Raw genomic sequence first — 14,575 nt, forward strand, 5'->3', positions numbered from 1 at the left:
AAGCCGGCAGGTACTCAGACCGGAAGACAGCCAGACATCCAGCGGCTGAGCTAGGCTCACCCAGGGCAGCAGGGATGCTGTCTGGGTCATGGCTGAAGCCATAGTGCCGAGCACATAGCCTGGAACTGAAAAGGTATCCCTGAACAGTATTAAAAAGAGAGGCTCCTTGGGTCCAAAGCCTGAACAGAGAAGGCTATATGGACGGGCTCCCCTGACCATCAGGCCACTCACTCCCCCTTCCCCAGGGACAGTTTTTATCCTGGCCACAGACCAGAGCCCAGATGGGAGTCAGCCTGCAGCCTCAACCTCTGCCTGCTCCTGGGCAGGGAACTGGCTGCCTGGGCGAAGCGGGGATGCACTGCCATCTCACATCACCTGCCCCCTGGCCTGCTCCTCCTCTTGAGCGAAGCGGGAGGATGGCTGAGCTCTTATGGGCGCTTGGAGGAGGCTACGTCCCCAAGGTATGATTTTGTGGCCAGTGGCCCAGTCTGTGAGAAGGGATCTTTAGGGCCAGGGATCTTGGCATAGGAGTTCTCTACTTCCGGGCTTCCACCTATGAAGGAGCTGCACCCGTGTACGTGAGAGAAAAGAGAGGCTACAGTGGGTATATTTGAGTGAGTCTGGTGAGACCAGGGAGCTGTCGTCTGTGTGTGACCATGTGAGATTGTGAATGGGTTTGAGCACATGAGCTTGAGGCTGGAGTCTGTAATGAGGGGGTTTTTTTCTCGCTCAACATGAACATTATTTCCCTGGACTGTAGCAGAGCCCTCAATGCCAGACCCTCCCTGGGCCCTTATGTCTAGGATGGCTGTGCCCATCCCAAGGACCCAAGTCCTAACTTCGGAGTCTGCTGCAGATAAAGTTGTAACAAGTTAATTACATGGTTATCGAGAGATAACAGAGACACTCAAATGCAGTTTCTGGGCAATTACAATTGTTTCCAACAGAGTTACCGTATTGTAGCCATGAAATAATGTGTCATTTTGCAGTAATTATGTAATTAACGTGTCTCACACTCTAGGTTGCACAACAATTAATTCACTCACAATGAGATCGACTCAGTCAGGCAGCCGGGCTTTGAAAGCCCCCAAGAGCAGAGCTGGCCTTCTAAGATGACCCCAGCCCCACTCTGCTTGCCCCGTACCTTGACAGGGTGCCTCCTCAGTCTAACATGGCATGGAACGTTCCAAGTACAGCATCATGGCTCCACTTACTGCTGCCTCACCATCCTCATCCAGGAAATGGGGATGATCTGTTTCCTGGGACAGCCACAAGGCTGAGATCTACACTGTGAAGTGCTGTGCTTACATGAGCTGGGGGTCACCATCCTGGATATCATGAGGTCCTGAGTAGGAAACCCTTTGCACAGGAAGACCCATAGCAGTCCACAGCTGCCCCCAGGAAGAGGCCACACAGGCGTTGCCTCAGCAGGTGTAGAACCAATGGGGGGGGCGGGGCGGTGGAGACAGCCAGAGAGGAGACCAATCTCTCTCTGTAGCAGGGCAACCAAGCTGGGGCTGGAATGGCTACTGGGGGCCGGGGATTATGCACCTGGAGAGGATTTGCAACCCCCAGAGGAAACCCAGGAAAAGCCTGACCTCCCCCGCCTCCCCAGCCACTGTGTATGAGAAACTTGTTTAAGTGTAGGGCATGAATGGTCCTGACCTGGTTCTCCTTGAGGCCGTAGCTCACCACAGAGGATTGAAGTTGAGGAAGCCAGGGAGCACTGAACGTGAACCATTAGAGGCTGTAGCAGCTCAAGCCTCAGCCTGGGGCTTGTGGGTAGTGGGGATGTGGAAAGCCTTGTACTAGCTATGCACAAATCCCCTCCATCCCCAGCCAGCCCCTGGGACCCCATCTCCCCACCTGCTTTCCTTAGTGCCCTGGTGTCAGAGATACTCTAACAAGGGGCCTGGGACCCACGGAACATGACACCTGCTTATGCCCCTGCTCCTTGGTCTGAAGCTGGACCACATAGGCTGTGTTTGGAAAGAAGTTTGGTTCTAACCTTGACACTGCTGCAGGGCCCATCATGGAATCTCATGTGGGTCCTCTTCTCCTGGGCCTGGTCCCAGAAACCATGCTTCACATCATGAGACATGTAGGAGCCACAGGTAGAATCCACGTGAAATTCCTGCCTGGGAAATCTCATCTCTACATGGAGATAACTGCTCTCTCCCTTAAAGCTGTCAGAGATAGTCAAGGCCAGACTAAATCTGGCACTGAGTGATCCCTAGCACCACCCATCTGCGGATGCTGCCACCAGGTGAGGGTAGGTTAAGGAAAGATGCTTTGTAGCTGTGACTGTGCATCACTCTTGGTGAAAATCCCAGTGAGAGAATTCTGTCAGTCTGCAAGTCAATATTTAGCTATATGTTACCTCCCAAACTATAATTAGCTAAAAATGAATGAATAAAGATGAGCTGATACGAAGGTAAGTTGCTCCAGAAAGATACTTGATCAAGACTGGTTTATCATGAAAAAACAATCAGATGAACCAAACACACACACACACACACACACACACACACACACACACACACACACAAACACGTGCACACACAGCTAAAATCCAGAAAAGAGTGCTGGTTCATCAGCACCTCATGAGCAAACTTCATCTCTGCTCCTGGCCCCTGCGGCAGACTCTCATACTGCTTTATCCCAGCAAAGGCAGCAACCTCCTACCCCCACACACGAGGTTGAAGGGTGTCCAGATCTCTTCAGACTCTTGGTACCTCCAGAGTAGATTGTTCCTGAGCTCCCTCCCGTTGGGACCATTTTCCGTCACCCAGCAATAGCCCCTCCAACCAGTGGGTCTGCCCGCAACCTAGCGACACCTCTCTGTTTCTGCTGCCATGTTGAGCCCCGAGGCTCCAGTGAGGCCACACTCAGCAACTCTCCCCTCGGGGCTGGGTCCAGTGCTCACATAATAAGTTTCACACCACACTTCTTTCCACCATATGGTTTCTCCCTTTCACCACCTGCACCCCCTTCTTGGATCAGGGGATGTCCCTCGCTGGGGCTCCTTCTACCTGGGTTAGACCCTCATGACCCTCTCTAGGGGCTCAGGGCATTCATCAGGGGTGCGGGGCAGAGGTGAGAGGCCCTTTACTATGAAACTGCTGTGGCAGGAAGAGGGAGAAGCTGGGCCAGGCCTCAGAAAGGAGGGAGAGAAATTCGCTTTTAAAACCTATTTCCAGTGGGGGAAAAAAGACCTGGATTCAAATATTTTGGACTCTGCAATATGGTTTTCATTCTGGGGCAGCGTCCGTCTTTCTGAGAACTGATGGAAACCCTCTGTGCTGCTGGGTTCCCCAAAACACTGGTTTCTCCCTCTCTCCAGACCCCAGGCTGCACACCTACCCAAGGCTTCCAGTAGGTGCTGCCAAGACCCCGATTCTCTGAACTCACGTGCTCAGAGCCCAAGACAAGCAGCCCAGTCCCAAGTCTATCCCACGGGCACTGGGTTTGGCAGAGATTATGGCCTTTGCAGGGATAGCGTGAGTCCCTCGGGGGCTCAGGTGCCCTTTGGCTGCCTGTGGCGCCCAGGTTGGGGGTCTGCATCCCCCCATTCCCCTGCCTTCTTTGCAGGCACAATCAGATTCCAGAGGAGAGCTGGGCCAGGGCCTCGTCCCTCAGCTTGACTTACAGACTCACACCTCCTGGGTCTGCTCTGTGAGCGGTGGGAAGCCCTGTGGTGGCCAGAGTTCCCTATAGTTCTGGACGGCAGGTGCACTGCTGTCTTCCAGAGTCTGAGGTGCTAAAGGGACTGAGGCAGTTCCCAGGCCACACCTCCCCTTCTACCTGGTCTCCTGCTGCACTTGGGGACCACAGGGGCTCTCCCCACAGGGGGCCAAAGGCTTCCCCCAAATGACCCAGGCTCCCCTTCTCCCGCCTCGCTCCCCATCTGCCAGCACAGATCAGGGACCACTTACCTGAGACAGAGGAACACAGAGACAGGGAGAGGTGAGGGAGGAAATGAGAGAGGGGGCAGGGAAGGAGGAAAGGAGAGAGTGAGGAAAAGGAGGAGAAAGGGGACATGGCAGAGATGAGACAGAGGGCAGGAGAGAAGGGAGATAGAGTGGGCAAAGAGTCTTGGAAGAATCTTCTAACTGCAGGGAAGGCGTGGGGTGGTGGCAAAGGACAGTGTGGCATGGTGGTGGCATGTGGCTCAGGAGCCAGATTCCGTGGGTTCTGATCATAGCTCCTCTGCTTGGCAGCTGTACAGCCTTGGTCAGCTTACTCAGCTCCCATCTTGCAGATGAGGAGTTTTCTCATCCTTACAAGGGGTGTGTTGATGGTACCTACTTCTCAGGGCTGCCTTGAACATTAGCTGAGTCGTCACATGGACAGCACATACTCACAACTGCGACTGGCTCATGGTAAACACCAGAACATGTAGTCACTGCTGGAACATTCACTATATACAGCCAGGTCTAGGTCCACTTGTTCTGAGGCCTGGGACCCTCCCACAGGAGGCCTGGGCTCCCCACAGCAGCCTCTAACTGCACCCCACAGGCTGTTCCTGGGCATCAGTGTGTGCTTTCTGGAAAGGGCACTGCACCCTGGGACCAGTTGTGGGACAAACTCAGTGGGCTTTCATAAGTAAAAACACGCCTAACCCACTTGAGCCACTCTGTAACTCTATTAGGGAAGTGCTATTTTTATCACCCCCGTTGCTATGGGTGCTATTATTATCATCATCCCCATTTCACCGTTGAAGAAACTGAGGCTCAAAGAGCCATTCTAGTAAGTAATAGAACCTCGATCTGAATTCAGACCTGTTCTAACTCCAGATTCCATACAGGTAATTCTCATGTGAAATGGACACCTAGAGGCAGCCCTGTGCAGTGGAAGGATCTAGGAGTGCACAGTAGCTTTTACCCATGACAGCAGAGCCCCTGGACCCCCCTGCCCCACCCCTGTTTCTCACTACAAACCATCTCCCAACTGACAACTTGTTTCTTGGGTAAGGAGGGCCCTTGGGCACTTCTGTCCCTTATTGCACATCCTAACTGAGCCTGTCACTGGTCCTGGCCTATGCTGGGTGCTGAGTGGGATGAGCAATCCCAGATGATGGAGTCAGAGTCAGTGCAGGGTGGAGCAGCGGTGGGATTCCAGGCAGCTCATCCAGCCCCCGGGCTGGAGGTTTCTCAGTCATCCAATCCCCGGGCTGGAGGTTTCTCAGTCATCCAATCCCCAAGCTGGAGGTTTTTCAGTCATCCAATCCCCGAGCTGGAGGTTTCTCAGTCATCCAATCCCCGAGCTGGAGGTTTCTCAGTCATCCAATCCCCGAACTGGAGGTTTCTCAGTCATCCAATCCCCGAGCTGGAGGTTTCTCAGTCATCCAATCCCCGAGCTGGAGGTTTCTCAGTCATCCAGTCCCTGAGCTGGAGGTTTCTCAGTCATCCAATCCTCGAGCTGGAGGTTTCTCAGGGAGGCCATCCCCAGTGCATCATTATTCATTCAGTCAGGGAACCAGCCTGCCAGCCAGTGAGCAGACATGAATCAAGTGTCTGCTACATTCCAGGCATGGTGCTGGGTGCAGAGGAATGGAAATACCAGTGGAGAAGGCAGACAGGGTCCTTCTCTGTGTGTAGTTTATAGCCTAGTGGGAGAGACAGATGATAAACAAATAGATCAATAACAAGCTAAATATAGTTCTGAGTAGCTAGAGGGAGGCCTACTTTAGACAGAGTGGGAAGGAATGACCTTTTCTGGCCCATTCTTATGGACCATCTTAAACAAAGGTCTCACTTTGGGGAAATTGAGGACCAGAGAGGAAGCAATGGCTAGGGCACGCTGTAGCCAGCTTGGTCTGGAAGGCTGACCTCCTGGCCCTCAGCCTGGCCCAGGGCTCTGTCTCCTGCATCCTGAGACCTGCATTCCAGCCAAGGATCCTACTTGGGCACACAGTGCATGCAGGAGAGAAAGCATCACTCAGCCCTGATGCCTGCTTGCTGCTTCTCTCCCTTTGTTTTCCAGGTTAACAAGAAATAGTTTTCCTTAAAATACCAAGAAACTGGGCTTGGGTTCTTGGCTGCCATCACAGGTCTCCCTGCCCCATAACACCACTAACTTGGGACATGTTGGCTGGATCCATGGCTTCTGGGGAATTCTAGCCCGCTTGTTCTGAACACTTGGAATTACTGCCCTGCACAGAGGAGGCATCAAGAAAGTAGATTTCTCTGCAGACTCTGCATGACCAGTTTTCCAGGGGAAAAGATTTGCTGTAAAAGCAGGAATTGGCAATGCACAGAGGGCCACAGGACAATGGGACCAGCATGACCAATCCTCCTTTTCCTCTTCTCCAGACCTCACCACCCTCAGCCTGGCTGGTCTGTTCTGAGGGCAGGAGGTCCAGGTTGAGGCTCAGCCTCAGGGTTCCTGGCCCAGAGAGGGGCCAGGGCAGGTGGGTTTCTCTTAGCTGTGCATCACAGAGATGAGGCTGGGGACCCCTGCTGCTGACAACAGTGCACCCCATCAGGTGCCCCCCGGAGGAAGGGTTGTTTTGTCTGGCTCCTGTGGACACCCCTCCTCCTTCATCCTGGCCTTTCATGCAGGGCCATGGATTTCCAGAATCCAGCTAACACCAGAGCCCCTTGCTTCTTCTAGTCTGGGGACACCAGGCGACCATCCACCCCTACCCTCTCACAGTGAAGAACTGAGGGGGACTTGGCATAAAGTTCGGCTGTGGTGGACCCTGGCTCCGTGAGGCTCAGGAGACCCTGGACCCCCTTCTCCAACTTCCCACAAGCTGGCTGCCCCTCAGCCTGGGGCCCAGCTGGCCTGGCCTGGCCTGGCCTTCACGCCCTGCCCTGCACCTGTCTTCTTATTTAGGGCCTGTTTGGAAGCTAATCCCTGTGTTCATTAAGTGACCCCTCCTCCCGCCCCTCTGCTTTCATTAGAAACAAGAGAGCTGATTACTAACCGCTCTGAGGCCCCACCACAGGCCATTTTAGAGCTGACATGGCCCTTAAAATGGGATTAAAAAATCTCATTTTCCTGTAATGAAACGGGCTATCCTTCCCTCCCTGTTAAGGCTAATTACTACCACTTCCCATCTGAAGAGGGGCCCGCTCCTTGTCCTCCCACCCAGCCTCAGGCTGTGGCTTTTTACAGAAGCCTCCAGGCTGTTGGGCAGGGACTCAGCGGAAGCATCATCAGAGGATCCTCTCCCTCCAGGCAGATGCCCCAGTGAGTTCAGGAAGGCTGAGCTTGGAGGAGACTGGGCAGGATGGGCCCGAACTGGTAGGGTTGGATGAAGAGAAGGTGTTGAGGAGGAGGGGTAAAGGGAAAACCAGTGCTGAATTGTGGCTATCATCCCCTCTGGAGCTTCAAAATTTCCCTACTTAAAGGCAAGGCTTGAACAGGCCCTGTAGAAGGGAGAATGGGATTAGGGCTGTGGAGCTCCTGGAGCTCTCCGTGGTCCTGAACTTTTTGAGGCCAAGCCCTTTGGTCCTCAATCAGCCGCAGAGTGGAAGGCGTGGTGGAAAGCACCTCCAAGTATTACGATGTGGGCTTCGTCAGGAAGACAGGAGCTCACTGCCTCCAGAAGCAGCTAGATTCTAAGGGAGGCCCCTGTTTAGGCCCCTCTAACTCCAGGAAATGATGCCAACAGGGCCCTTCATTGTGACCTGTCTTCTTCCCCTCTGCCTCATGTCTGGGACCTGCAAGGTGGAAAAGCAAACTAAAAAAGGGCAATCTTTTTTTTTTTTTTTTTTTGGCCATGCCACGTGGCTTGCGGGATTAGTTCCCCGACCAGGGATTAAACCTGGGCCCCCTGCAGTGGAAGCACAGAGTCCTAACCACTGGACCGCCAGGGAAGTCCCAAGGGGCAATCTTAATTTTGTCATATATGTAAGTTTGTTTCATTTCAAAAATACAATTTTCTTCTGCACTTTAGATATTATATTTATTTTAAATCATATATGGGGATGCCCTAACATTGTTTCCTTAATTTAGGGCCTCTAACTTGGGCTCCCAACTCCATCTGGCTCTGCTCCCCTGTGTTCACTGGGGGATTTGTTACATAATCCTAGAGGTCCCTCCCCTCCCACATTCTGGGAGCCCTTGAGTCCCCTGTCAAAGAACATGTGGTGGTAGGCTGTCACTGCATGCTCTCTTCCCAGCACCACCGGCAGTAGATGTCCACCAACGTTTAGCCCATAACCTGTTAAAGTGGGAATATAAGAAAAAAAGTGTCATGGCCTGTCCTGCTGGGGACCCCCAAGCCTCCACAGTGCAAGCCCTGCCTCAGGCCAAGCAGGGGTCAGACTCTACCTTCCACCACTGGCTTTGTCTCTTGTGACCCTCACCACCAGCAGCACTTTGAAGAGTGAAGCATCGTATTCCTAACCCCCCATCCTCTACTGTACCAGTCCTGTACACCTTCAAGCTTCGCCTTCTGATTTTTTCAGGAAAACAGGCAAGGATAAAAGCTCCACACAGAGGAAGAGGCACAGATCCCAGAGTCCCACAAAACGTGTAAATTCCGGGCTCCTGACCCCACCTGGATGATGAGCAGATCCCCATTACTTATAAAGGCAACTTCTGGTTGCCTTTATTCCCTAAAGGAATGCTCACATTTCTACCTACCCCCACTGCTCACCAGTAGCCCCTTTGTCCAGCAAAATAATGCCCTTAGGCCTGAAGAGACTTTAGAGGCCCTTGTTCCCTGTGGACCGTCTACCTTCCTGAGGTCACAGGCCTATACCCTCTGGGAACTTATCCACCCAACAGTGCAAATGACAACTCCCCATAATGGAAATGCCTCTGCTTATTAAATCCATGTCCCCTCCATTGCTGTATTTGTCTAACAACCTCCCTGGGAGAGCACAGGTTCATATGCGCATTTTACAGGTGAGGAAATAAAAGACATTGTAATGTGGCCAAGTGGCGCAGAGGAGGGACTAGAAGTCAGCTCTTCTGTATCTTGGGGCAGGACGCCTGCTCTGTGGTTCCTCAGGCATACATCATCAATATAAGCCATCCACGCTGAGGATGAATGAATGAGTTTCAAGTTGTGAGAACTCTGAAGAGGGGGTGTGGCTAAAAAAAAATACCTGAGACGAGGTGGATACAGAGTTGCTTCTTACAGAAAGAATAGCTAGAAATATGAGGGAAGCCCTTACAGATACAGGGGGAAGTTGACTGGTTGAGACAGAAGACGGGACATGGGGAGGTAGAATGCGTTTGGAGTTGACATGGGAGACAAGAAATTCAGAAGAGTTTTTGCCTTTATGTACAAGGCAATAGAGAGCTATAGTAGGTTCCTGAGCAGGACACATGGCACATAGGGAAGTAGGCTAGAAGTAGAGAGCTACAGTTCACAGAGATACTGGATGGTGTCTGGCTTGGGGAACAAGGCTCATGATTCGGGTCAGGGGGTGCCCTTTACTGGGGAGGACTCTGAGGTCTGATAGACCAGAAGTGTTCAACAGGTGGCAGAGCTCAGCACCATGGGGTGTTATTTTTAAACACTGCCTCTCCCGAGGGGTAATAATGCTAATTGCAAGCAGAGATGATCACTCTCTTGGCTAAAACTTGGGCATGACGTGGCCTAGGACAGAGTTCTGTGGCTGGTCACCAGGCACCTCCTATCAGGCTGCCATTATTTGGTGCTCTTTGGGGGCAGTTCTTCAAAGAGCTGAGTAGTACCATGTCACACAATTTTCCATCACAGGCACGGATGAGGTTGTGAAGGAATTTATCTGAAGTACAGACCTCACAAATCATCCCTGATAGCTGTCTAGTGACATAGGCAGAAAAGAGTGAGGTTGGTTTAACTCCTGCATCCATCCTTCCCTCTTTCCATTCCTCCTTCCATCCACTTTCCTATCTATCCAATACATGTTGAGCATCTAATGTAGGATAAGGCAAGAGATACAAAAGAAATAGAGCAAAGTCCCTGCCCTCAGAAACTCTCACAGAAAGGAGGGGAGTCAGGAGCCAGCCAGGGATAAAAGTCATAACTCAGAGTTGTCGGTGTCACGATAGAGCTTCAGAAAGAAGGGAGAGAAGGTGACTAACTCAGCCTGGGAAACAGGAGGGTTTCTGAGGAAAGGACACTTGAACCATCAAACAAGGGAGGATGAGCACGGCAGGCAGTAGGTAAAGGCCCAGAAGTGGGAGAGAGTGGGCTTGGGTGGAGGGTGTCCAGGAGCTTGGTGTGCCTGCAATACAGAACACCGAGGCCCCAGGGCAGAGTGGCCAGGCTGCTTGCAGGGGCCCTCATGCCAGGCAGGGGAGATGGGCCTTTATCCTTGAAGCAACAGGGAAATGTCACAGCTTTGTAAATGGAACAAGGACATGATCAGATTTGTACTCTTTGAAAGATCACTCTGGGTGATATAAAGGGTGAATCAGGGGGAGCAGACACCAGGGGTGGGGACACCTGCAGTTTCAATTGCCCAGGTGAGAAATGAGTTTTGCATAACTTGCTTCTCATGGGCCCCTGCTGGGATTTTTTATTTTTATACCCATTCAAAAACCATATACTAGAAGCCTCCTAGGGATGCAGAGGTGAAATGCTCTACCTGCCATAGCCTCTCAGGTCTGCTTTTTCCCTTTTCAGAAAACCCAGCTTCCCATATCTCCTCCCAAGGACTTTTACCCATGTTCTGCTCCTAGGGCTTCTGCAAGCACAGAGAATAAAATAGCCAAAGGAACGGTGTTCATACTGGGTAGACAATATTTTATGAGTTGAGATGGACTGTGGCCACCTCCTCAGTACAACCCCCTATTACCAGGGAAGACATTAGGGGCTTACAGAGAAAGGAATTGAGAACGGTGCCAATATCCCAAATGACTCAGTGGGGAGCATTTTACGTGAATGGAGGAGCCTGTGAAAGCAGGATCAGAAATGAGTCAGACACTTCCTTAGTACAATAATTCCAGGTCATAATTATTGGAGAGAAATAAAAATCAGGTTATTAGGAGGAATATGCATTCCTCTGGTGAGAATCAGCTTTGTTGCAGTGGTGAATTCCTCTTAGGTAAATCCAGGAAGAGGCAGCGTATGTCTGGTTGAGAGACTGAAGTAGAGCCAAAGCTTGAACATCTTTTTCTCTCCCACAGGAACAAGGGAGCAGCTCCCTGAGACACCCTATATGGTGGACGTTTGGTTGACTCCCAACCTCCACCCCACAGATGATCAGTCTAAATCAAAAGAGTACACCTGGCCCCTATAATTGGCCCAGAGTGGGCAGGTATACAAGTTGTCTTCAGGAAGCTCTGTTTGCCACTGGAAGCATCTTATGACCGCAAAGGAACCAGCCTTAGAATGAAGCTGACACGCAGGAAGGCAGAATGGAGGAATGGAAACCCCTATGTCCTTGATGGCTTCATTAAGCTGCTGGAAGTACATACTTGGGGCCCGCCCTATTTCTGGTGTCTTTATTCTTTTTGGCTCCTTTTCAAAACGATGAATCTGAAACTTGGAGGATAGGAGGTGTTGGGATGAATGGGACCCCTTGCTAAGAACTTATTGCCAGCTAGGCTGCATTAACACAATATAGTGTCTAAAATGTGGAAGGTTATGGGTTCACACTGCTCTCTCCTGGCCAGACCACCTCTGTGCTTTGGACATTGGAAAGGAGGTCCAGGACGGCAGGGAGAAGGGAGACCTTGCTAGATGAGGAGCATCTGCAGCAACTGAGCTTGTTTGTTTGTTTGTTTGTTTTGTTTTGTTTTTATGGGGAGGTTTTGTTTGTTTGTTTGTTTTGCCACACCAAGCGGCTTGCAGGATCTCAGTTCCCTGACCAGGTATCGAACCTGAGCCCCTGCAGTGGAAGCACAGAGTCCTAACCACTGGACCACCCGGGAGTTCTCAGCAACTGAGCTTGTTAACCACAGAAGAACAGCCTCCGGGCCATGGTGTTCCTGTCTGGAGAGTAGAGTTGTCAAAAGTGGTGTCTGGCCAAGTGGGGTTTGGTGTCTGGTGCTGTTACTTTCATCAGTGACCTTGCCTAGGTTACGTCACATGTCTGTGCCTCAAAATCTCACTTACCTCACAGGGATATTAGGAAGACTAAATGAGGTGGTGCATAATAGGTCCCTCGTACTGTGTGTGGCACATAGTAGCCCCTCAATTAACGTTAGATACGATTATGATTATTGCTGTTATTAGCTGAATGGCTGTCATGTGGACAGGGAGATTCGGGGTGGGGTGTTAGAGGGAGGAGCATGCAGACTCCATACAAGGATGACTCTTATTATTAAAGCTTCCCTTCCCTGGAGGTCTTCAAACAGAGACTGAACGACCCCCTTCCCCAACTCTAAGAGCCACCTCCAGTCCTTAGACTTTTGGGGTCCCTTCCACAACTTTTGCACTTGGTGGGGATGCCCATGACATTTGTCAGGCTGTCTGCTGTGACTTTATTCCAGCTCAGAGGAAAGGAAATGGGCAGATGCCAGGATCCCAGCCAGTGTCTGCACAGGCGGATGCAAGACCTTCTTCCTGACTCATCTCTCTGCTCAGAAAGCTCTCAGAATTCCTCTTTCTGAACACAAGCAGCAGGATAGGGACAGGGACGGGGGCAGGAAGAGGTGGCTTAATAAAAAATCCCAATAAAACTCTGCAGCCCCTGGTGGCCAGGGGCAGGTCCTGGGTATAAGCCTTCCTCAGACACACCCACCGGGGTCCCTGACTAATATTCCTGGAGCCTCTGTCTGCCCCCGGCTTCATTAATGATTCTGAAGGGGGTTGAGATGTCCAGCGGGGCTCCCCGGTGCTGCCTGACGATATTGCTGAGCCCTCCACGTAAACCCCACTCCAGCACACATACCCCGCCCCCCATTCCAGACCCTCTGCTGAGGAATGGGTTTGATTCAATCAGCCATTTGCCTGTGGGACCGCCTGGGTCAACTTATGGGCAGATGCCGGCTCCAGGGAGTCAGACAGACCTGGCGTGGAATTTGGAGCAGGCTTATTAAAGAACAGCAGAGAGATGCTGGGATGGGGTTCTGTTCCCTCAGAGCAACCAGACCCAGGTAGGCTCTGGCTAGGGAAGGGCTGGGCTGCAGCCGGGAGGGGCAGGCGGGAGCCCAGGTAGAGCCCACAAGGAGTGCTGCTCTGCCTGTCAGAGCTGGCCTCCCTGCTGGGAGTTCTGGGTGGGACAAGCTTGGACCCTGTCCCCTCTACCTACCCCTAATATAAAGCGCAATGCTTTAAGGAGTCTGGGCTGCAAAAAGCGAAGTCTGGCCAGTCTGAAGACAGCTAGACAAAGGCCTGGTGCGGGACCGCGCAGAGTGCCTCGGCCCTCAGCTGCCTATGAAAGGGAGGAAAGGAGTGCGGACGTTGCAGTTCAGCTTAAAAAACAAACCTGTGAAACAGAACCAGCGGCCCCTCCCCTTCCCCCTCGCTCCAGCGTTAGCAGGAGGGGCTGAAAACATTTGTTCAGAGAGAGAGAGGCGGGAGGGGGGTGGGGGGGACCCTAAGTGCTTCTGCTTCCTTTTTTTTGCCAAATCATGCAGAAGATGCTGGCAGCTGCAAAGATTCAATTATGCACAATGTGAAAAATCATTTACAAAAATAATGGCACTCGAAAAAAATGGCCTCTCCAGAAATGGCGTGGAACAATAAATCCGTTAATTAGCTAATTAATATTCAATTGGGGTCAGTGGGCTTAATAGAACCTTTCTTGGAGACCCAAGAAATTCTAAACTGCCGCGAGGCGCCTGCCCACTGCCATTATCTTGGACGAGCAGGCCCTTATCGAGCCGCCAGCTGTCCCTGAACAATACGGGCCCTTATCAGCTGGGGCAGCAGCCCTGGCCGATCCGGCTCCCTCCACCCAGAGGAGCTCACAGCCTCTTGGTAATTGATATATGGCACAGCTTTGTCTGAAGCTGTTTGCTCTGCTGGTATTTAAGGCAGTGAGGGGGGCGAAGGGGGGGGCCCTGATTGATTGCCATTGGCCAAGTTTCTGCCGTCAATGACAACACGTCAATGAGGGACCAGCCAATGGCAGTGGCTGACACTCGATGCCCCCCGCCATCTGGGCCAAGCCAGTGGCTTAACACGTGGCCCAATTGGGTCTGGCTTGAGTTTCGTTGCCCTCCTCAAATGGGAACCCTCAGATGGGTATTTGAATGGCTGGCCAGCATCCTCTGCCCTCTTTTGCTGACCAGAGGTTGGATCAGACCCTTGCGACTCTTAAGTGTGGTCCATGTACCTGCAGCATCCATCATCCAGGAGCTTGTTAGAAACATAAATTCTTGGTGCCACCTCAGATCTCCTGAATCTGAATATCAGGGGATGGGGCCCGGGAATCTATGCTTTAATCAAGCTCTCTAGATGTCTCTGATACTTGTTAAAGTTTGAGAAGCAGTCAACAAGATCAGAGTTCCCACTGCTAGCTGTCTTAGAATCACCTGCGGTGGGGGAGAATTAAATATACAAATTCCCACTGAAGTGTGTGCCTTGAGCACTGGTGGGTACGAGGTACCCTGGGAACACTAGGGCTGGCCAGCAAAGAGGCAGGGAAACAGGCTGCCATGGTCACGGTCCTCCGGGGCGCAGGAGTGGGGTTCTTGTACAGCGTGGAAGAAGGCTGCAACAGTGTAGGCAAGC

At 51.9% G+C, this 14,575-nt stretch overlaps 1 protein-coding gene across 2 annotated transcripts in view; it reads left to right on the forward strand.

Moving 5' to 3' along the window:
* LMO1 (LIM domain only 1) overlaps window positions 1-11,108 on the forward strand; it is a 52,464-nt gene extending 41,356 nt beyond the window's left edge. For both annotated transcript variants that reach the window (XM_067039471.1, XM_067039472.1), the window contains one exon: window positions 11,080-11,108. In XM_067039471.1, the coding sequence (XP_066895572.1) occupies window positions 11,080-11,101 (22 nt within the window). In that variant the 3' untranslated portion in view covers window positions 11,102-11,108. The remainder of the gene's footprint in view (window positions 1-11,079) is intronic.
* The last annotated feature ends 3,467 nt before the right edge of the window (window positions 11,109-14,575 follow it).

The sequence above is a fragment of the Kogia breviceps genome, chromosome 7 (assembly GCF_026419965.1).
Source record: "Kogia breviceps isolate mKogBre1 chromosome 7, mKogBre1 haplotype 1, whole genome shotgun sequence".
Classification (NCBI taxonomy): domain Eukaryota; kingdom Metazoa; phylum Chordata; class Mammalia; order Artiodactyla; family Physeteridae; genus Kogia; species Kogia breviceps.